At 44.2% G+C, this 23,612-nt stretch overlaps 2 protein-coding genes across 7 annotated transcripts in view; one reads left to right on the top strand and one right to left on the bottom strand.

Moving 5' to 3' along the window:
* The window catches only part of HNRNPAB (heterogeneous nuclear ribonucleoprotein A/B), a 30,377-nt gene extending 11,098 nt beyond the window's left edge, over positions 1 to 19,279 (bottom strand). Inside the window, exons 1-9 of one of the 5 annotated variants that reach the window (XM_061352111.1) lie at positions 19,118 to 19,279; positions 18,706 to 18,994; positions 15,156 to 15,324; positions 14,913 to 15,071; positions 14,381 to 14,512; positions 12,405 to 12,513; positions 12,159 to 12,311; positions 11,996 to 12,080; positions 11,415 to 11,740 (exon numbers count right to left, since the gene is read on the bottom strand). In XM_061352111.1, the coding sequence (XP_061208095.1) occupies positions 12,010 to 12,080; positions 12,159 to 12,311; positions 12,405 to 12,513; positions 14,381 to 14,512; positions 14,913 to 15,071; positions 15,156 to 15,324; positions 18,706 to 18,956 (1,044 nt within the window). In that variant the 5' untranslated portion in view covers positions 18,957 to 18,994; positions 19,118 to 19,279 and the 3' untranslated portion in view covers positions 11,415 to 11,740; positions 11,996 to 12,009. Of the gene's footprint in view, positions 1 to 11,414; positions 12,081 to 12,158; positions 12,312 to 12,404; positions 12,514 to 14,380; positions 14,513 to 14,912; positions 15,072 to 15,155; positions 15,325 to 18,705; positions 18,995 to 19,117 lie in introns of those variants that run through there. The other 4 variants (XM_061352110.1, XM_061352115.1, XM_061352112.1 and 1 more) reach the window with 4 other exon arrangements.
* PHYKPL (5-phosphohydroxy-L-lysine phospho-lyase) lies at positions 659 to 9,401 on the top strand. Of its 2 annotated transcripts, XM_061352092.1 has the most exons (13): positions 659 to 817; positions 2,343 to 2,461; positions 3,266 to 3,425; positions 4,048 to 4,122; positions 4,960 to 5,047; positions 5,139 to 5,255; positions 5,467 to 5,549; positions 5,843 to 6,068; positions 6,321 to 6,475; positions 6,963 to 7,052; positions 7,264 to 7,394; positions 7,747 to 7,803; positions 9,215 to 9,401. In XM_061352092.1, exons 1-12 carry the CDS (start codon positions 759 to 761, stop codon positions 7,797 to 7,799), a joined length of 1,356 nt encoding a protein of 451 aa, XP_061208076.1. In that variant the 5' UTR covers positions 659 to 758; the 3' UTR covers positions 7,800 to 7,803; positions 9,215 to 9,401. The 2 variants fall into 2 exon arrangements, with proteins under 2 accessions (XP_061208076.1, XP_061208075.1); XM_061352091.1 differs by lacking the exon at positions 9,215 to 9,401 and having other exon boundaries at positions 7,264 to 7,801.
* Positions 19,280 to 23,612: the final 4,333 nt, after the last annotated feature.

The following is a 23,612-nucleotide window of genomic DNA, read 5'->3' as shown; positions in this document are numbered from 1 at the left end:
ATATGGGTGGCATGGTTTAGTGTGAGGTGTCCCTACCCATGGCAGAGAGGTTGGAACTGGATGATCTTAAGGTCCTTTCCAACCGAAACTATTCTATGATTCTACAACACTGCCAATGATTTGGTTTCACTTTTAGTTTACTTCAACACAAGTAGGTGTTGAAAAATTACTACAGTTGTAACACCTCAGCTACCTCCTCAAATTATTTTCACCTGTAAAAGAAACTTTATCATTCTGTATTTCTAGATAGAGAATGTTATGATATAGCTGTAATAATGATCCTTAACAGCCCAGAGAAATGTTACTTCCTCTGAGGTGTTTGGGAGCTGGGGCTGCACAACCACCACCCAGTGGTGCAACACCCTGTGGTCCAGTTTCTACACAAGCCACACTCCAGGAATGCAGTCGTTGCAGCTTCTCCCCTGTTCGTGCTATGGGACGCCGGAGGCAAAGTCACCACTCCTGATGCTATGTGTACAGCAGTGCAGCCAGCGGAGCCTCAACGCCCTGCTCTGCTCCCTGTGCAATCAGCCTGCCCCAGGCTGCGGCTGGGCTGTCACCGGGGCGCGGCTGGGGCGGCCAGGCCTGGCCGCGGCGATAAGGGAGCGCCCGGTCACAGCACTGACACTGCCGCTGCAGCGCTCGGCGCGGCCCGCAGGGGGCGCCGCGGGGCGGCCCGAGCTCCGCCCCAGCCCGGGCCCCGCCGGGGGAGGCGGCTCCGCCTCGGGCCGGGTCCCACGGAGGCTCCGATCGTGGTCATGAGGCCGGAGCGGCGCTCCCGGGACGAGACCCTGGCCCTGCGGCGGCGGCTCATCGGGTAAGTGCTGCCTGGCGGGGCTGCAGGGCCCGGCCCGCTGCTCCCGGCCCTCCGCACGGCGGCGGCGAGCCCGGCTGCTCCGAGCCCACCGGGGCTGTGCTCCGGTTAGGGTTAACCCAGCAGCATGGCGGGGGCAGCCGGCGCTGTTAGCGTGCAAAGGCTGATGGTACTGGTGTGATTAACAGCGATTAGCGCTTCTTAGGGAGGGAGGGAGGGAAGGAGGCGTTAAGAACTGAAGGAGAACACTGGTGTGGTGTCTAACATGCCCGGTTAAACGTTAACCTGCTGAGAAGGCAGCTCCTGGGAGCACACATGGGGCTGAACCTACCCAGCGCTACACCCTGGACTCCAGAAAACTTTCTGTTACCCCAGAACCGTGACACATTAACAACGTGCCTGCCCAGTGTGATGGAATGAAGCACTAAGACTCTATTCCAAGCTTCTAATTGCTTATATTGCTTCAGCTGACCTCAAGAATTCAGCTGTGTGAACTGCTAGCAGGAGCGGCAGCAGAACTGTTGTATGTAACTGGGAATGCATTCATACTGCGCCTTACGCATTCCAAACCGAGGCTATTTTAATCACTATGTATTTTATGAATCCAAGAGTTGGGCTGCAAGTAAATGCTGGGATTAGAATTGTGCCAATTGCACAAACCCAAAGAACACCACTCTGTATTTCATCATCTTCCCACCGATGTGCCCTGGCACCAGGAACAAAGCCCCGGCCTCTCTACGTGCTTCCTTAACATCTGCTCAACAGTCAGGACAAGCTCACAAAAACCCAACTGCTTCACCATTCCACTGCCAGCTCACACAGAAAGCAAAGCACAGGAATTCCTGTATAGGAGGGACAGGGAGGCAGTTTCTCATTTTGTCCTTGTCTTCTGGTGTTCATTTGAACATGATTTTCTATTTATGGTTGAATTATTGTATTTTTGTATTAGCAATCTTTTACTAAAGAAAGCATGAACATTTGGCATTGCTCCTTAAGAGTCAAATCTCTGCAACTCAGACTTAGGCAGATACCTGGTTCAATTTCTGTTGGTGACTTATTTAAGAAGCGAAACAAAACAAACACACACTGAATAGACCCAACCTTATAAAATCACCCAAGGTTTCAGCTAAGGTTAGTGAAGCTTTATACAGATGCAACAATCTCAGCAACACACTACCCAGGAAATCAGGGCCTGGGCAGGTACATAATAAACAATCACAAGGTAAGGGACACCACCGAGGGTTTCAAGACATGAAGGGCACAGACCATAAGGAACCACAGTTAAGACTGGATAGAACTGCAGAGGTAGGTGACAAATGCTGTGGCTAAATTGCTAGTGAAGGTTTTTCAGTTCTGGAGCACCTTTTTCCCTGTGAGTCTAACACAATGTAGCTTTAGGAGCCAGACTCAGGATGGCAAACTGGGGCAACATCTCTCCCTTCATTAACTGACTCAACTGCAGATAGCAGCAGTGGAATAAACTATGCAACTTCTGGACTTCACTAAGATTTCCTTTCTGATGCCACAGCTCTTCCTGCAAGCTGTTCTTCTCTAATGATCCTGTGAAGATCGTCAAGGCAAAAGGCCAGTATATGTATGATGAGAATGGAAGACAATACCTTGACTGCATCAACAACGTTGCTCATGGTAAGTTCAAAGTCATGTTATTTAATACCATGTTTTTCTAAGCACAAGGGACAATCAGTGCTTTTTACCAATACTGCATTATGTTGGGGAAGGTTTGTTTAAATAGGAAAAGTGGGAGAAACCTTTCCAGAGCCTATAGTCTGGGAAACCACAGCTCACATTAGACTTTCTGAGTGTGTGAATGTGCTTTCCAGACTCGCTTCCTGTTCTGTCTTCCTAGAGACGTGCTTGGCCAAAAGTTACAGCGTTTTTCCATGAAAGCTCAAGCAAAGCACCCAACTGTAAAGCTAACAAACAGCTTGACATTCTGTTGGGTAAAGTTACTGCTAAGCAAACAGTCACAGGACCACTGCTCAGTGTGATACCTTAACCATGCATTAGGAAGTAGCTGCTACTTCACTATTGTATTTGAAATAGCTAATGGGTCAGTGTTGTCTCTAATGCTATAGCAGAGCATCCTTTGATGGTAAAGCTCACCTACACATTCCCAAACCCCTACATCTTGTAAAAGTCTAGATCTAATATCAAAATCAGACACTCTGTTCCAGTGTATCAATTTCCAGTGTCAACTACAACCCTTAAAGTACAGTATCAGACAACTTCAAATGTTTTGAGGGGAGGGGAAAAGCCCTTTTAGAGGAAGCTTACAAGGTGTGCTAACACTGGCTTCTGCTGACAGCATTATTAATGCCTCACTGATACCTCTATACTATTAGAGAAATATAAGCATTAAGTTAATATGGGAATGAGCATCATGGGTGACACAGAATAAGTCTCAAGCCATTCTAACACACTCTCTTGCAGTTGGACATTGTCACCCTGCTATAGTGAAAGCAGCCCATGAACAAAGTCAGCTGTTAAATACCAATTCCCGTTATCTTCATGACAACTTGGTCAATTACGCAGAGAGACTTTCAAAAACACTGCCTGGGAAGTTATGCACCTTCTATTTTCTGAATTCTGGGTAAGTTGGCTATGTTAGAATTGGTCCCTTGTTCTCCCCAGGTGTATCTAGACAAGTACAACACTCACTTATCAACAGCCAATTGCACTACCTGGTACGGATGACTAGATGCTGACAAAAGCCATGGTTTGGGGGTTCTGTGTCTGCAGAAACTGTGGGTGGTCCTTTTTAGAACATCAGTGACTCTAAAGGTTGCATTTAGTAAGCTCTCCGTCAATCAGGAAACTAAACTAGTGCTTCATTTAAGGAGGGTTTTATTCTATTTACTGTTTTATAATCCAATGCCTTATAATGTAAATGTTCACTATGTTACCTTCTGGTCTGACTTGTCTTCTGAACTGGAAATTACTTCTAGTAGCAATGCCTATTTCTGCTGGGGGGCAGATATTCCCAAGGAACCTACAGCTAAAACAACTCTTTCTCCATAGTTCCTGCAGCCCAGCTTTTTAAGATGGATTCTGTTCTGGTGAACAGTCCTATCTAATTAGTGCTGACTACTAGGGGATCTGTGAGCAGCATGCACAGAGCTCTGTTCTTTGCAGACACAAACACCATTGCAAGGGGGGGTTAGAATTTCCAAACTCAGACATCCACAGTAAGACACTGACTTTTTCAATTGTAGATCTGAAGCCAATGATCTTGCGCTAAGACTGGCACGACAGTACACAAAACATGAGGATGTTATAGTTTTAGACCAGTAAGTTTATTGACAGTTTTATCTACTGGGGGGGGGGTAGAAGGCTCAGTTTTGGTCTGTGGTCACAGCATTTCTGAAACCTGCAGTAGGAAGACTGTCACCAGGAAGTTAAGGGATGTAATCTTCCTCTCTGTTCAGCATTTGCAAGACGAGCCCTGAGCTTGGGTTCTACAGTCCATGACAGACACTGACATGCTGGAAGGTGGCCAGCAGTGGCCTGCCACAATGGGTAGGGAGCCACAGGCTTGAGAGGTTAAGAAAATAGGGTTTGTGCAACTGCAATAAATGTTTAGAGAGAAATCTTACTGCTGCTCCAACTCCCTAGTGGGAAGGAGCTGAAAAATGGAGCCAGACCTGAAGACACATGGTGACAGGAAAAAAACTCACAACCGATAATAAGTTGATATCTGAAGGCACTCTGATGAGACAGTGGAATAAAATCCTTTACCATGAAGGTAGTCAAACATGAGAACAGAATGCAAAGGGACACCAGAAACTCCGTCCTTGGAGGATACTCAGAAGTAGGACAGACATGTCCCTTCCAGTCCTGCAATCCTGTAATAGTGCTTATGACCTAACACTGCTGTGATTCTAGTCACTGGTCCAGGCAAACCACTAAGGGGGACTGTGCCTCTGCATCCCTTGTATTCAGTACACAAAGAAATCCAACTAGTACTAAAGCTTACTGATAGAAACTGCAGAGCTGTTCTCATCTTAAGTGATGGTACTCCCACCAGCTAAGAACCTAGCTACTCTTGAGCTATCAGGAATGCTAATCCTAAAGAACATTTTGATATTGAGGCAATTACTCTTTAGTTCTGCTAATTGTTTTTTAAGTGCTTACCATGGACATCTGACATCCCTGATTGACATAAGCCCATATAAATTCAGAAATCTAGAAGGACAGAAGGAATGGGTCCACGTGGTATGTACTTCACACAATTACCAACTGCTTGTCAATTTAATGAAGTCTTATTTATGATATATTGAATATAGGATACTGTTCCTTTGCACAGGCTCCTGTTCCAGACACATACAGAGGACTTTACAGAGAAGACCATGAAGATTCAGCAACAGCCTATGCTAATGAAGTGAAAAATATTATTGAGCAAGCACAGAAGAGAGGCAGAAAGGTAAGAATTCATTTCCTTGACCATTTGTCTTGCCTTGGAACTGAGCACAGCTACCTGCCAATGCCATTCAGGATTCTTGAGCCAAGTGGCACAGACTTGTCAAAGAGTACAGATCACCTAATAGCGCAGGAACCATCGAATGCCAAAGAGCTTGCTGTTGACACAGTTTCCACAACATTCTGTCCTGTGGCCATGCTACTTCTCATTTCAGATAGCTGCATTTTTTGCCGAGTCTCTGCCAAGTGTGGGTGGTCAAATCCTTCCACCAGCAGGGTATTTTCAGAAGGCTGCACAGTAAGTGGTCACTCATTATCTTTTGAAATTTAACGTACTTGTGAACTACAGATAAGAGAATTTCTCTGCCTGCTGTAGCATACAGCTTGATAGGCAGGAAATGGTGTGTGCCGTCACGTTAGAAGGTAAGCTTTGTATGGCAACAATCTGCTTTTCAATATATAATACAGAATATAGGCCTGTACAAGTTTGTTTCCTTATAAGTTTGCAAAGTAATGCTGTCTGCATATTTTAAAACAGCAAATACTATGTTTTGCTTGCTGCAAGAGACAATAAAATCTCTTATGTTGCAGACATGTGCGCAAGGCAGGAGGTGTATTTATTGCTGATGAAATTCAAGTTGGCTTTGGCAGGGTTGGCAAGCACTTTTGGGCATTCCAGCTGCAGGGAGAAGACTTTGTACCTGATATTGTCACTATGGGGAAACCAATAGGAAATGGGCACCCTATTGCCTGCGTAGCAACAACAACAGAAATTGCAGAAGCATTTGCAGCCACAGGAGTTGAGTATTTTAATACAGTAAGTTGCCCAAACTCTCCTTTGCTACAGCAGTCTTGAGTATTAAAATGGAATAATCATGCAGTTTTTATTAATCTTTATCACTCACTTTCTCTTTATATCATTTGTATCTTTCTAGTACATAGCCTTCTATTTACTGGCTCCATCTGCTAAAAATGGCATTATGCTCATACATCACTGAGGCCACGCTCTCAGTGACACTTGCATCTTTTTTCCCTTTCCATGCTATGTGCCATCCTTTCCTGAGCTCAGTTTGGAGGAAACCCTGTTTCATGTGCAATTGGATTAGCTGTGTTAGATGTGATTGAGAAGGAACACCTTCAGGCTCATGCCACAGAAGTAGGCAACTTCCTGATGGAGCTACTCAAGGAGCAGAAAATGAAGCATCCCATCATTGGTGATGTCAGGTATCAGCACCTTATTTACAGTTTTTAGCTGCTTTTTTCTTTGGTCCACACTCAAACTGATGTGGTTTTAAGATATTCATTAAATCGGTGTTTTCAGAAAAAATCCAACAGCCTGCTGTACATCACATTAAAACCAACTTGAAGCTTATCAAAGCCTGGTATACTTTGCCACTCTGGGCCAGTACTGCTTTATTGATGTATTAGTTGCTAAAGGAACTCACTTTCCTGTTTGAACTCCAAGTGCACCAAGAACAGAATTAATGAGCTGGATGGAAAATATGCTCAAGTCCTGCACTGCCATTCTGAGCAGATAAAAATCTGTGCTGTATCACTACACTTCTTCAAAACAGCAATATCCTTTCTATCACTAGCCCAAACATCAGGTAATTCTCATGCAGTAAAGGTCTGGTCTCACAAGAACCTTTTTTAGTTCACATACACTTCCCTTCCTTTGGCACAGATCTGACTATTTTTATTTCCTTTAAAGGGGTTCTGGCTTATTCATTGGAGTGGACTTAATCAAGGATCAAGCAGAAAGGACCCCAGCCACAGCCGAAGCAGAGTATCTAATAACAAGGTACAAAGGACAACTGTGTAGTTCTGCCATGTGCAAGGCAAGCACACAGTAACAAAGTAATCTTGCCACTCAATAGTTAAAAGGTAGCCAACTGGTTGAAAAAGAAACCAGTCAGTGCAGAAGGGCATTGTCTGGACAGCCACATGCTGATGCCGAGTTTTTCTGAACTACATGCAAAGGCAAACATAATTCCTTGCTGTTTTCCTTCCAGACTTAAGGAAGAATATATTCTACTGAGTACAGATGGACCAGGAAGAAATGTGCTTAAATTCAAGCCCCCAATGTGCTTCAATAAGGAGGATGCAAGATTTGTTGTGGACACAATTGACAAGCTACTAACAGGTAGTACAGATCAAAACTGCCTTATACAGTGTTGCTGTTGGACTGCCTTGAGGTCAATGCTGAGGCTGCTTCTCAGAGGTGCTAAAATAGCCAAGATGATACATACTGAGCACATAGGAAAATTAATCTTGATCAATCCAAGTCTAGCCTTCACTTCTGAATTATTCTGGTTTAAAGTTCTCTGTCAAAACTATTCACTGTACAGATGCACATGCCTTTTAAAATAGCTTTCCGTCTGTGCATTTGACACTTAGGGTTTTATACAACTCCTGCACGCTCAGTATTAACTAAGTTAGCAACAAGTTTCTGCACTGTCACAAGTTTGCTAAATTGTTGCTTCTTCTCTCTCCAGCTATGGAAAAAGAACATCCGAACCCACAGAAAACATCCACTGGTGCTACCTGAGCAGGTATTTACCTATGTTAATCTTTCACTATTTAAAAGCCAAGGTTCCTAGATATAACTTCACAAGCATTGTCACTGGCAGTAGAGCAAGAACAAGCATCCTTGGAGATGCTTTTACTTGAAGTTAGTTTACAGGAATCTCTGGCAATCCAGAAGCACAGAGCAGACTTGTGTACATCTGGAACTCAGTCTGACATTTCTACACACACAGTTCACACTCACTTGTTTGTAAGATAGGTACACCATGTCCCAGGAAAGCCTACAACCAGAGCACACTGTGCTTGTCTGGGGAGCTTTAAGAGTGACTGGGTTTAACCCCTGGCATGCAAATGACGTGCACATCAAGATGAAAAACAGCTTTTATGCTGCTCAGTGCCTCAGGTCTCTAGACAGAAGCTGTTCCAGCTGCATAATTACTTCTCAGCAAGTCTCCCCTTAACTGCCCTTGACATCAGGAGCACTGTACATTCTGCATGCCACAATTTGGGAACCTCCACTTACACTAACAGCTTTATGAAGAGCAATATAAACAGTACTTTTAATACTACAGCTCCTGTTTTACTTAACATGTGACTTGAAATAGTATTGCCTTCTGTTCTCTTGCACATTTCTGCCTACTTCATAGGATCATTTCACATACATGGCTGTTACCTCACGCTTAAGCATCAGTTTACCCCTATACTCAGAAGTCTGTGGGTATCAGCAAGACATGAGTCCTGTTAAACCTTCCAAGCCTCATAGGTCTTAGTATCTGTTGAGGTCCCCCTATAGCTTGCTTACAAAGAACATCTACCTGCAATTCATTCTGCCACGCACTCATGAGCACAGTGTACACATCTGCAGAGTTAACACCTCAATAACACCACACTGTAGTAGAAGTACTTCAACCTACTCTGAAAGACAACCAGAAGTGTTTAAACCAAGTGCCCAGCAAAACTCTAGGTACCTAGATGAGAATATACCCTCATGTAATGATTGTAATCAATGTTATCATTGGTGGCCTCAACCACCACACTAGATTCACAGTGCCATGACCCTGAGCTATGGAGAAACACGATTTGAGTTCATTATAACATTAGTATAGCAGGCACAAGAAAAATGTGTTAATATTTTATTTAGTAAGTTAATGGAAAGACATACAGCTGATGGTACTAGTTATTCTTGAGAACAGAAAGGTTACTTAACAGTGCCAGTTTAACTTAAGAAACCTGTGACTTTATGTACTCGTCTGCAATCTAAACTAAGCACAAAAAAATGCCTTTATTTTCTACAGGAAGCCAAGAAAACAAAAAGCCTCTTAAATACAGTACTAGTAGGACACTTACATATAATGTAAGCAAGATGAGGCAATGACCAAGTTATTTAATGATGCTTTTACCAAAACAAAACCCCGTAACTTTATTTTCTTTCCATAGGTTTCAAACAATGTTCAAGATCATCTACTAAGAAACACTATTCTACTATAATTATATGCACATTTAACCTTCATCCTAGCATGTCTTAAACCAGATAAGTTACCTTTAACTTTGTTATTTTCAGTTATCTTGTTATTAGTAAAAGCTTTAGGAGAAATAAATTTTGCAAGAGCTTGTTTCAACTCTGGCAGAAGTGTGGAATTGGCTTTTATTTAAAACAGCATATCTAAAAGTGATGATAAAGGAACGTATTTCTAGTAGCTGCTATAAACTATATATTCTAAATTCATGCTCTTTCACGTTATGACTTTTGCAAATGAAGATGTGCCAATGGGTTCTCTTTAAATCTGCTGCTATCTATGCAAACACCATTCTACCTGCCAGTACACCCAGTCCTGCCCAGGCTCCTCTAACCAGTTTCAGAACAAGGTCCCTAACAACACTATATTCAATAGTCTCAGTGACCAGATTAAGTCACAAACTTCAGACTCAAATCTGTAACATCAAATGCACGAGGAACAGACTGTGAGGGCCATGGCTCCCAAACCAGTTCTTACAAAATACTCTGTCCTCAAGAAATCTCCAAGATTAGTAAATTAAGAGCTCATTACAGCCATAAGCAACAACCTTGTGTACTAGCCCTTGCTTTCACCAGGCAATTACATATTGTGTCATAAACTTTTCAGGCAAAGGATATAGGGAAAGCCAGCTCTGCATTTAAGTACCAGTATCCTCAATTTCTGCTTAAGGCCACATCACCTGCCAAGGAAGCATCACCTGAGAACATACTTCCTTCCAACAACACCAGAGTAACAGTCAGCTGACAGACTATACACTGCAGCAGTATGGGCCTGATACTATTCCCCATTGGAGGGCAAACTGTTTGCTAGAAAAATACTCTGCTACCCCTTTATTTCATAAGAAAACAAGTTAAAATATGCAATAAAGCATTCCAATTTTACGTCCTAAGACAGTAACACTTTTAAATACTGTACTCATTTCTTTCAGTTGTATGCAATTTTATTTGCTAGTTGGGCATTAGGTTGCATACTCCAGCTGTAAAGGTGTCATACCATCAGATTTAACATCTGATTCATCTGTTTCATATTGCAGATTTCCACTTAACACCAGGAAAGTCTTATAGACTTGTAAGAGTCTTAAGGACCTTTTAACTATACAGCAAGTTTTTCTTTCTAAGGACAGCCAGCAGGGAGCAGCATATTATAGTCCCTGCAGGAATAGCTGCATCCCTGTTTAAAAAAAACCTGAAAAGGTCACTAGTAACATCTGTTTGTGCCTTGTCTTAGCGTCTTGGTTTGATTCCACTTCCAGTTCCCATTTATTCAAATAGAATATATGGCAAAAAAAAGTTGTCAGTTTTAGCTTTAAAAAGAAAGATCAAATTGATTACTTAAAGATTAGCAGTTTACTTTGTGCAGCAGCACTTGCTACTTATAAATCTGAGATTAGGAGTATTCTGCAGCCAGAGAGGTGAATCACATCATAGTTATTACCTTAAAATATTGGTAAACTAGTCAAAAAAAGGAGAGTGTATTTAGAGCTGGTCACTCATCTCTTCCTGAAAGAGATGTTTTGTTGTTTTTCTACCCACGACTTTAGTGGAAGTTCTTTTAGCATTTTATGATACAGAAAAAAGCTGCAGATACTCAGACTTTGCATTGGTAATTTAATGTCTAACCTGTCTTTCAAGGCAGGTTACTGTATAACATACAATTAAGAACTTTTAGAAGTCTTAGACTCAAGGCAGTGAACATGAAGGAAGTGCAGCCAGCTGCTCGCACAGCTCAACTTCCTCCTGCAGTGCTGTCTGGATTCTCAAGCCCTACCCCTACCTGAAACCTACACCTCTGGCTCCTCCTATTAGAGGCCTACAATGCAGACACTAAACAGTTACGCTGAGCCTCTGTGCTTGTCTAGAGCATGAATTGCCAGCACAGCCTCCACAACAGCTAGGGCTTTCCACCTCAGCTCTCTTCTATAACCTCCAAGCAGAAGTGACTGCAGTTTTTAGCTGCCACTTAACTGCAAATGAGCACAACTACCAATACAGCCTTCTAGTTTTAAGATTAGAAACGTTTAAGCACAACTCTTCATCTATCAAGGTACTGCCATGAACTAAGTTCTGGGAACAGGATGCTGGCGTTTTACTAATACATAAGCTGAAGAATGGCACAAGACACTAGATTACGCCTTTTTTATTTCAAAAGCTAGGATAGCTTCAAAATTCATGTCATGGTGAATCAGAACACATGTAAAATACCTTACAATACATTAGATTCCAAAAAGGTACCAAAAAGTACAGTAAAATTAACACTTCCATTACAGGAAATGTATGACACAAAAAACAATACAAAATAAAAAGGTGGAAAGTGACACTGGTTCCCTAAGATGCATCTCATTCTGTACAACTGGAGTAATGCAGAGTCCATAGTTGACTCCAAGAGGCAGTCCCTAGATGCAGAGCTGCAGCTTTAAGCAGACCCTCAAAATCAGTTTCAGTTTAACCTATTAATAAAATCATTAATTAATATCTTCAGCAAGGCTGAAATTTACACACCACACTGTCTGGACAACTAGTTATCTTTAAGTATTAAACATGTAAAACATTTCCAGGGAGCTCTTCCAAGTAAGATGCACATTTAACAGGCCATAGAAATTTATTGTAAAGTTAAATTTGGTACAGAACTGAAGTATCCATCTACAGCATTGTATACAAAACCTATGCAGTCATTTTCCAAAAGAGACCATGCCACTGCATACCTGAATAAGTTTGATCAATATGGCTTGTAGTTATTCTGATGACCACCACGTCTTGGTGTCTTCCCATAATTTGCACTGCCTTGACCTATGAACAAGAGAACAAATGCATTAAACTGCTAATTAGTTATGCTTGCTTATACCCAATACAGTTCTCTTTACTTACTGTAATCATAGCCTGGTCCATATCCATAATACCCATATCCTGAATAATCATAGCCTCCATAGCCACCATAACCTTGCTGATAGCCGTATCCTTGATTCCCATAACCCTGGTTCCAGTAATTGCCATAACCTTGATTCCAATTTTGACTTTGAGCTATAGAAGGGAAAACCATCCACAAAATCCCATTTTAGTACACACAACTTATTTAGAATGTGTCCATACTAAAGTAGTGCGTGTGGTACTTACCGCCGCCTCTTCCGCCTCTGCCTCTTCCTCCATAGCTACCTCTTCCTCCACCACTACTGAACTGTTGCTGCTGGTAAACTTCTTTTGGCTGTGCTACCTTAATCTCGCACTGAAAAGAAGAAACAGGGATGAGCGTGTATGCTGTTCTTATAGCAGCAGCACTCAACCTAACCAGCCAGGAAAGCCAGAGATTACCCTGGAAGCAAAGGAGGTATGCTTACTGTGCTTCCCATTACATGAGCAGGACTAACACAAACCCAGAAGCATCTGATGTGTTGTGCCACCTGGGCAAAGGTAAGTCACTGTTAGCCAGTCACAGCAGGCCACTGCTTTCAGAGTATTTCACACCACCTATTTCCTACCATCAGCTTCCCCATGGAAGAGAAAGGTAAGTCATTGCTGGCCATACAAAGCAGGCCATTGCTTTTAGAGTATTTTAATACTGCCTATTCTTTTCTATCAAGTCCCCCATGGAAGAGGTGCTAAGGCCACCTCAGCATTACTACTGCTCCTGTAAAAGCCCACTATCGTGGCACAATCTCTAAGACTGTTGGATCGCTGCACTGAATAAACCAGGCTCTGAGAAATGCACAAGAACAGTTTTCCTGGCAGTCTTTGTATGTACTGAGCATCTGTGCTGGAGTACAGTACCTCTACCAAACACTTGAAATCATTACTTATCAAGTACTAAGACCAGAATTGACACAGAATGGCTGCCCAGAGAAGCTGTGGCTGCCCCACCCCTGGCAGTGCTCAAGGCCAGGTTGGACAGGGCTTGGAGCAACCTGCTCTAGTGGAAGGTGTCCCTGCCTGTGGCAGGGGGTTGGAACTGGATGAGCTTTAAGGTCCTTTCCAACCCAACTCATTCTGCGGTTTATGATGACATTTCCAAGACAGGTTCCCAAGCTGCAGCTCAAACTATCAGCCAGCTTCCTAGTTCCTGAATCTGCCCCAGCTGAGATGAAAGCTACTGCTGCTGTGAAACAAACAACTCCCTGTGATAGCAGCACCCTAGTAAGCCTGGCTTGGAATTCTTCACCGCAGCTTTAAGGTAACCTGCTCTTTCTATTATCACTGTAACACAAACAAGCCACAGTTATGAGATACAGACGTGTTTTCCACTCTCTTGGCACATAAGCATTCATCTGTCCTGAAAACAAGCTGCTTTTTTTGTGTCTTGACAGCTACCAGTGCATTAGGTTTACCACAGTTTATTCTGTGCTGTGTCAAGACCATTAAGTGCAGTCTAAGTCACTGTCTCAGTATGACCAGATCTAGTAGGGCTTTCAAGTTCATGTACGGGCACTGACTGCGGAGCAAGGGAGAAGGGAGACCTCCAGGCAGCACACATCATCTGCCTCTAGTCCTCTTACTAGCTTGACAAGCAAGTCCCTATTAGCTAGTTCCACAGAAGTCAGCTGTTCAGAGCATCTCACACCACATTTACTGTAGTTCACATAACTAGCTGACCAGGTACAAAGTGCCATAAACATGTTTACTCTGCATCCTTGTATCTGGTTTACATGACATGGTTTCGGTTGCAGTAGGGGGCTTCTGAGAGAAGACACCAGACTATGCCCCCGTGTCAGACAGAGCCTGTTTCAGCCAGCTGCTTACAAAGTTAGGTGTCTGTAAGCCTTGAATTTAAGCAAGTGCCTTATGCACAGATATACATCTGTTCAAATGGCATATACTGCTAGACTGATATATAAATAAGCCACTTTTTCCACATGTACTTAATGAATGCAGTTAGATACTTTACATACAAAAGCCCCTAGAACATAGCAAGTATTGGCAAAGAACCTTGATAGCCTCTGTGACTGAATTTAGGGCAAAACACCCGTTTGTGGCACATGGTCCTTATCATAATTTTGGTACTTTGAGATCAGGGGTCTACAAAATCCTTTTCAGACTACAGATGCAGTGGTATTTACACTTCATAACTTGGGCAAAAATTTACAAGTCAGGGTTTCTACCTTGCTTCCACTGACATTATGGAATTTCTTCTCCAAAACCTTCTTCACTGGATCTTCTTCCTTGAAAGTGATGAAGACAAACCCCCTCCTCTTGTTGGTCTTTGGATCCATTGGAAGTTCAATTGCTTCAATCTGAAGACATGAAATACTGTTTTCAGACTTGTATTTTAGCACAACAGTTAAGTACATGGCATTTGGGACAGTAAAACTCTCTTAAGTTTCATATCTATGCATATTATGCAACTCCAAAGTTGCAGTGTTCTGTCTATACTAACATTTATATTCAGATCAGAGGTTTCAATTTTGCAGCTCTTAAAACCAATTTTAACTTCTGATAAAATGTTTTAAGACAAGGGTCTATAATGAGCAATGGAAGCATCCAGATTCCTTGCTCTCAAGATGGCAAACCTCTGGATCACTTACAGAAGCCTTAATACATTTGAAGTTAATCTGCCACTTGCAAATTACTAGTGAACTAAACAGCAACTGGGCATTGGATGTTTCAGTGTTTAGTAAGATGACCTTAACACACCTCTCCAAACTCTCCAAAGTATTCCCTGATTTTTTCTTCTGTGGCTTCTGGGTTCAGTCCACCAACAAATATTTTCTTCACTGGATCCTTTTTCATTGCCATGGCCTTCTTGGGGTCAATTAGTCGTCCATCTAGCCTGTGTTCTTTCTGTTCCAGAACCTGAAAAATAGTTTGGTATGATTAACTCAAGTTGAAAAGCTTCCCCTAAAAGTCAAGAATCTGAAATATGAAGCTTTAATTCACCTTTTCGACACTCCCAGGTTCTTTGAAGAGAATAAATCCAAAGCCTCTGGATCTTCCTGTGTTAGGGTCCATCTTTATTGTACAGTCAGTCACCTCACCAAATTTGGTGAAGTAATCTTTCAAGTCTTTTTTGCTTGTATCCCAGCTGAGGCCACCAACAAACATCTTCCTGAAATTTCGAAGAGAGAAAAGCTGGTTAGATTCAAAGTACTACAAAAAAACAGACACAGCAAGAGGCTCACAGTGGTACACAACCTCAGCAGCCTTGTCAGAAACGGGACCAACTGTTGAAAGTTAAACACTTCTGCATCTTGCCAAAAACTAGTGATATTATGAGAGTGCACAAGGGTGGGTGTGTGTCGTCCTTTAGGAGAAAATGACACAATGCACCCTGAGGTTTGTTGCAGGCTACAAGGAACAGTAAAAACTGCTCAAAATATTCCTTGCCAATAACTTACATTCTTTCACCAGTATTCTGTTACTTGCATCAAAGCAGTAGTGATTATCAAGTACTGCCAACTCAGTTTCTGAAAGGACCTAGGATCATTCCTACTATTTTGAAAGCATTCACGATAGAATAAGGCATCAAAATGCTTGAGCTCTTCTAGGATTTGGACAAGTGGTAGTAAAGGTTTTAGCCCTAACAACCACATGCAAGATTTAAACCAGGTATCTATGGCCTCCAAGAACACTCACATACAACAGATGGGACTTTGAACCTGCCTGAACTACTTACTATACTGTGCAGTTCTTCCTGCTTAGTTATGAATCTAGTTCTATCATCATCAGTACTACAGAAGTATCTCAATTACTAGTCTTTACTCTCACAGGGGGCCAATACAGTACTTCCTTGCCCACTTCCCCCCCAGAATATCCTCTAAAGCAGCTCAAACAACTAAACACTAGTGAAGTGCAATACAGAAGTGAAGTGAACAAAACTTAGTCAGCAAGGCACTTCACTTCAAAATTAAAACATTAATAACATAGCTGTATTTTCTATTTTCAGAGTTTCCAAGGTAACAAACTAAGCTTTTAAAAGCATTCCAGCCTTTTTACCTAACTACAGACTTTCAGATTAAAGCAGTTTGTCGTTACTCTGCTTAGAAGCAACCTAGATTTGGCATTAGAAGCCAGCAGCATTTTAGCAACTAGTCTATGTTTTATAAAAAAAAAAAAAAAAGGGGGGGGGGGGTTTTGGTGTTCATGTGTAACTGACTTCCTGGAACCAGTATCCATTTATGTTCAAAAGGCAACATCTGAAAAACATCTATGTGGTTGCTTGGGGTTTCTTTGCCTTTTCCCCCCCCCTCAAACTGAATGAAACCATATATCCACGTACTTTGTAGGTTAATCAAAGTGTGCATGCTTAACTGTCAAGTGCAGCATGAAACACAGGGTGCAAGTTAAGTCTGTATGCTTCTTGAGCTGTTACAACAGAGAAAGGCCATGCAAAGTTTACTAAGCCCTTCCATAACAGGTGAAAGAAAGGTAACTTCACAGATTCTGTCTCATCACACCAGCTTGCTTTCTGACCAAGCACTGCTGCTATAATCTGTACAGCCCAACAGTGGTTTTCCATTCCCTGTCATTATTGACTACACTTACAGAATGATCAGCAGAAATACAATGGTTGTGGGGTAACACGAATTTGTCTGGAAGCATCTTTAGCAGCTTTACACCATCAGGTTGGGCTTGTGGTACACACAGATATTGCCACATGCAAAATTCACCTCTTACCACAGCAATAAATATTACACTTCATAATTCACAGTCCTTTGTTTTGTAATTGGAATGACTGACACCTACATATATTTAAATAACCCAACACAGACCTTTAGAAATTAAGGCCAAATTTCTAGCATTTGGTTTGGCCTTCAGGGACCACACAGACTGGACATTTCCACTCTTAACATGTAGTTTCTCTTTTCTTCCAGAGCATCTTAGCACAGCTAAATCAATGCACGTTTTAGCTCTTAACGAAATACTCAAGAGTTCAGGGTGCTGACATTAGCCTTGGACAGCTCTTGTTTCAGCACATGGATCTGTGGTTGAAATGGTCGACTCCTATGGCTGCGTGGAGACCTCATAGCAGCCTTCCAGTACCTGAAGGGGGCATATAAGGATGCTGGGGGTGGACTCTTCATTAGGGACTGTAGTGATAGGACATGGGGTAATAGGTTAAAACTTAAACAGGGGAAGTTTAGATTGGATATAAGGAGGAAATTCTTTCCTGTTAGGGTGGTGAGGCACTGGAATAGGCTGTCCAGGGAGGTTGTGAATGCTTCATCCCTGGCAGTGTTCAAGGCTAGGCTGGACGACACCTTGGGTGAGATGGTTTAGAGCAAGGTGTCCCTGCCCATGGCAGGGGGGTTGGAACTTGATAATCTTAAGGTCCTTTCCAACCCTAACTCTTCTATGATTCTATGCAAGAAACAGTACTGCCCACTTTTCAGAGCAGAACACAAAATAGTGAACAGAATTGGCACAGAGCTTAAAGATTTGTTTCTCAATCCTTCTAGTGTCTACAAAAGGTACATCCGGCCCTAGTTTATAGGAAACTTGTGCAAGTTTTATTCCTTCCCTTACAGCCAAAATCTATTACACTACTGTGGCTTCAGCTCTGTTGAACCTGAGGGATCTGACCCGCTGGTTCATAGCCCTGGGATAACAAAGGCAGTTCCAACTAAATCCGTGGGGCAGCTTGAATAACAAAGACCCCTTGACAAACAGGCAGGTGATTTTCAAGCCAAGCACATACGCTCACAAGCAAACCAACTAGAGCAGGAAAGAATAGACAAGGATGCCTCTACCAAAACACAGCAAAGCTACACTGACTCCTCCAGGAATTGCTTGCAAGAGATAAGCCGTTTTCTGACAACGCTGCAAAGAAGTACACCAAAATAGCTCTTGCTGGTTTAAATACACCGCGCGTCGTCTCAATCATGCAATTTTCCCCCTTACTCCCTCCAAAAATACTCAGCTTATCCCCACCGGCTTCCAAAGCCAGGATTGAGGGTTTTATACGTATTACACACAACATTCACACCGACGCCGGTAGGGATCGGCCATGCAATCTCCATAAAGTTTGAACCAGCCCACCCCCCGACAGAACGCAACTCCTTCCATCCGCTCCTTTCGTTAAAAAGGGAAAGGCGGAGGAAAACGCGGGAGGCGACGGGAGCGGAGGTAAATCCCCTTCCATTTTACAGCGTGAGACGGCAACAAACCCGCTCCCCGCCCCTCCCCCAGCCACCACATGGCGCCAACAAAAGGCAGCTCCAGAACAAAGGAAGCGCTGGTGCTGCAGGGACTCCGCTCACCGCCCGCCGATCCCTCCGCAGCGGGGCCACCCGCCACCCTCCCCCGCCGGGCGGAGCGGGGCCCAGGGCTGCGGGGCCGCGCCAGCCGCCCGCTTCGCTTCCGCTCCCAACCAAGGGCCCCGCCGGGGCCTAGCGGCCGCGCTCCGCAGCCACACATAGCGCCCGGGGGGGGAAGCAGGGAGGCGCGGCCTGCTCCCGCCTCAGCGCGCCGAGGGCGGCACGGCGCTTACCCCGCATCCTCCTCGTTCTTGCTGGCATTGATCTGGTCGCCTTCCGCTCCATTCTGGCTGGCGGCCGTCCCCGCTGTTCCCGCTGCCGGTCCGGCTCCCGCTGCCGCCGTTCCTGCCGTCGCTGCAGCCACCGCCGCGCCCGCCGCCGCCGGAGCCCCGCCGGTTTCGGCCTGCTGCTCTCCGGCGTTCTCGGCCGCTTCGTGCCCGTTCTGAGTGGCACCGGCCGCCAACTGCTGCTCCGCTTCGGACATGCTGCCCCGTCCGCAGAGGCGAGAGGGACGACAGGCGCCTACAAGAGAGGAGCGCGGCCCGCGGGTCAGCCAAGAGCTCCCCCCACCGCGCCGGTCTGATCCGGTCGTGTCGTGTCGTGTCCCGCCCCTCCCCTTTCCGCCGCCATCCCGTCCGTACTCACTTTAAAACCCGCTCGCAGTAAAATCCGCTTCGGCCGGGATCGGTTTAAAACCCTCTCTCGCACTGGGGCTGACACCCGTCCCCGCGGCGCTCCGCTGCTCCGCACCGGCCGCCCCGCAGCCTCCTTCCTTCCGACACGTACTCTCCAACCCGGAGCCTTAACGCGTGGCCGCCTTTATACCGCCGGAGCCTCAGCTACACAGCAATAAGCTGCTTCCTCGTTGGTGACCGCCTCCTATCTGTCACGTCGTTCGGCGCTTCCTACTGGCTGTGCCGCGGGAGGCGGGCGGTGTGAGACGAATGGCGGCCCGCGGGACTGGGCTGAGGGAAGGCGAGGTGCTCGGAGGCTGTTCACCGCCGGTGCGGCCCTCGGGCAGACCCGCGCCGGCAGCCGCCGTGCCTTGTCCCCGTCTGGCGGGCGTCGCACCACCCTGCTCAGCGTTACCGTCCCCATGAGGCGCTTCACGACCACCACACCCGTGGCAGGGGGGTCAGTTCAGTCCCGCCGGGTCCCGCGCGGTGAAGTTGCGGAAACGCGGCTGTGAGCTGAGCGCGGTGTTTACTTACAGTGGTTCAGGTGTGGTGTGTACGCTGAGTCAGTTACCCCAGTGTGAGAGGTTTACTTAATGTTTCCAGCTCTGCTAGTTTTGCAACCGAGAGGGCCAGGATTTTGTTGGTTCTTAATGGAAACTTAGGTTCAGATATTACGTAACTCCGGAGCTGTCATCCTGAGTGTGCCGAGGCCTTAAATTCCTTTTGCCCCCAGATATATCAGCCTTGTTGGCAAAGTTGTGCGTGAAGAGTGCAGAAAGCAACTGCTTGCAATCATACTTTGAATTCTCATACAAGATGTGTTCCCAATACCCTATTTGTCCATGTCAAAGGCACAGAGTTCGGCTTTTGGACAGCCAGCCAGCCAGCCAAAGCTCACTGACACAGCCTTAAAAAAAAGTTAAGCCCTTTGCTTGTGGGCAGAAAGTAACCATTATTACCTGGCTTTGTCTGGTAATGAATATATGTGGTAATGATGCATATGAATAATGCATATGAATATATGCATCATTACTTTCTTGCTCCACCCTCTGTCACATATCTCCTCTGGCTCAACTTCCGTCTGCTAGTACAAGTTAGAAAGGGTGCACATAGCTACTGGTGAATAAACATAAAGTGGCAATACATTTTGTTGTTGGATCCAGGCTGTCCTTCAGGGAACCGCCTTCAGAGCGCTCTGTCCTCTCCAGGATTCATTTGCTGAAGTAGGAACTTGGTCAAACAGGGGTCATGAGGTTTGGGTTTGTAACCTTTGTAGCACTACAATAAGCAGAGCATTAAAGATGAGCATTAAAAGCAACAGGATAAGGGTCTGAACCTCCCTTCTTTCTTTAATAAAACATCCATTGCTTCAGACCCTAAGCCAGAGCTCAGAAGGGAAGTGGGGAGAAAACCAGAAATTGCTCTTAGTATTGGGAGGTGGTATAAAAAATAGGCCCCCAATACAATAGCCAATTTCAAACCGCCCTTATTTAGTGCTTGCCACAAGCGTCACATTATCTGGTCCAAGCTGAGCTTTCTGCTTTGATACCCATGCACATGAGCACCAAGACTTGCATTGTATTTGTTACTGGAATTACAGCTGATTCTCTTACAATACCTGGATTTTAAATCCTCATCCATAAGGGTTATTTGCTTCTGTAAATCTTCCCCCACACACACACCACCTTTATACTGCTCACAAGTGAAAAACTATTATAGCAATTTAAGTGCCCAGCAATACATGAGCCTGGTGTGACACATGTGATGTATCAACCAGATGCTCTATGCATAATGGATATTAATTTGAAAATAGTCCTGCACACTTTCAGCCCAAGCTACAATAGTACAGAATTTTATCTTCAGAGATGCTAATCTCAGCCAGATCTGCTGACAGGGACAAGGTATGCTATGGACAAACTCTACAACCAGCTCTTCAGGCTAATGTATGAGGTCAGGTCTAGTAAAGAGAGTCAGAATCAGTGCTCCCCACTGCTCTAGCAGAAAACAGGAGAAAACATAGGGGAAGGTACTGACAAGCCAAGCTGAAGAAGCAATAGGTGAGAATAACTGTACAAGCGAAGATCAGACATGAGCTGGTTATGCTACACGTGGCTGAAGGCCAAAGAAGAGATTGGTTTAAGATGGGTTGAGAAGCTTCCCGATGACAGGAGGAAGGAACACCAAGTTTAAGGGGATTTAGGGTAGAACCAGATAAGAGATGCCATTGGAAGACTTGTAAAAGTAAGCTGACAGAAGGCACTTTTACTGAAGGCTTGCATTTGGTTTCTGTTGGCTTTTTCTTCTTAATATGTAAAAGAGACCAGCAAATCTGTGTGGGTGCTGGGGAGTCAGAGCAAACCCAATGACTAAAGCTGTGAACAAATGGAAGAGTGGGTGTGAGGAAAATCAGGAAATGAAACAAAGTGAGGTTAATAAGGCAAGTGATGGAGTTACAGAAGATGTGTAGATAATATTATTGTTATTGCCACTTAGAGACTGGAGCATCAGGAGAGTAGTTTAATTTTAACTTTAAAGAAAATGGTGCAGTAGGAAGCAGAGGAGAGCAGAAAGAGAGGCTTGCCAAGGGTTAGTCAGCAGCAATGCAAAGCTAGCTAGGAATACAGGAGGGCAGATAAGCTGCAGTAGAATTGCTTAGCTGTAAGAAGGCAGAAATGGAAGACTGAGCTGGCTTGCAGGAGAGGAAGCTTGCTTGATGACACGGTTTCCGCCAGAGACACTTGGCACTGCAAAGGCAAGGATGGATGAAGCAAGCTGAAGGTAAGCTGGTGCTGTGGGTGTGACAGTTTATCATGAGAGACAGAAGCAAAGAAGTCAGTGGTGGATTAAAGTTGTGTGTGGTAAATGTATAGCTAATAAATTGCTGCTAAAGCACATACGTACTTCTGTGCTTAATGTCAAAATGCAAGTAAAGCTAAAGGATGTGCAAGCTGCATTTTTAATCAGTGCAACTAGTTTGTATTGCTTCTTTAGCTGTTCTTCACTCTTATTTTCATCATTCTGTTTTTCTACTGTTTTTCACCAGTCTACCAGCCATTCATTTATCCTCCATGTTGCAGTGTTGGAGTACAAAGCTCTGGAGTAGTTTTTTCTCCTTCAAAAGTTACTTACCTGTTGTTACTTGACTGCAAATGCACTTTAGCCACAGCCTGTCAGTGTTGTTATATTCCACGCCAGCTAAAAATAAGCGAGAGAACCAAGGCTGGTTAAACAGCTTAACAGATAAGATACAGCAGCAAAGCTATGCTCTAAGAAGTGATCAGAACTGTGATGGTTTCTTTCATTGTCAGTGTAATTTTACCCTTTTTTCTTTTAATCGTTTCTTTCCTTAAAAGCACACCCCTGGCCTGCAGATGTTAGGGAAGGTGCCTCAGGCCAGCATTTTAGTTACACAGACATTTTTTCAAGCACTATAAAGACAATAAAACCAAGATAACGATGCTAACACAGGGTTGCAAAGTCAGGTTTATGGAATCCGAGGCTTTAGAAGAACCCCTTGAGATCCTACTACTGTAAAAAGACGTGTCGTCGTTAGGGAACACAGGAGGGTATCTTCTCTTAACATGCGGGGCCACTTTAAACCCGCAAGGCTGCATTATTAAACCATCGTGGGACGCGAAGCCGGAGGAAGCCCGGTGTAATTGGCTGCAGCTCCAGATGCAGCCGCCCGCTCATTGGAGAGCAGAGGATTCTCCGAGCTACTAAAATTAGACAATCTCCGCCCTCCAGAAATGCTTCTGGAAACAGCGAGGAGCAGAAACCCCGACCCAGAGCGAGGGCCTGTGCTGGGGCAGAGGGCACAGGACCCTGCTCCCAGCCAAGCTGCAGCATCCAAAGGCACACAGAGGTTGGTTTCTTAGCTTGGTCAGCTGAATAAAGCATGCCCGCAATAAAGAAACTGCAGGAGATGAACGTTAGCAGTGTTTTACACGGATATTAAGTTCAGCATTTCTTATGTAATCACAATTCTGAAGCCTTCATCCAGGATGAGGAAGCCTTTGAATTAAAATCCAGGCTGTCAGAGTGGTGCTCATTGACTTTGAAATGAAACCATCTTCCTAAATGAACTCTGAACTGAACTAAAACAAAATGGTGAACTCTTTCCATCAGCCTTTCTGTTTAATACTTTTAAATGTTATCCATTATCTCTGTGGCCTTGCAGTGTTTATGTCTTCAGATTCCATACTGTACAAGGTATTCCTGTGAAAGAAACACCAAGTGCCTGTATCAGTGAACAAAGTCTGCATCTGAATTACTCCATCTTGTGCACTCAGGACCTTTATTTTGGTTTTTAAGGTATGTGAATAAAAACTTCAGCCTTTGCATTTCAAACATTTTCCAAACTGGAATATGTAAGGAAATAGTTTTTTCTATTTTTTTCCAAACTGGCTGCAAGGAAATAGTTTTGTTTCTCGTTTCTATTCTTACATTATTTACATTACTTG

This window comes from Neopsephotus bourkii, unplaced genomic scaffold (assembly GCF_033783945.1).
Source record: "Neopsephotus bourkii isolate Nb327-2 ecotype Australia unplaced genomic scaffold, CSIRO-AGI_Nbou_v1 NB_620, whole genome shotgun sequence".
Classification (NCBI taxonomy): Eukaryota; Metazoa; Chordata; class Aves; order Psittaciformes; family Psittacidae; genus Neopsephotus; species Neopsephotus bourkii.
This window is presented reverse-complemented; position numbering and strand designations above follow the sequence as displayed.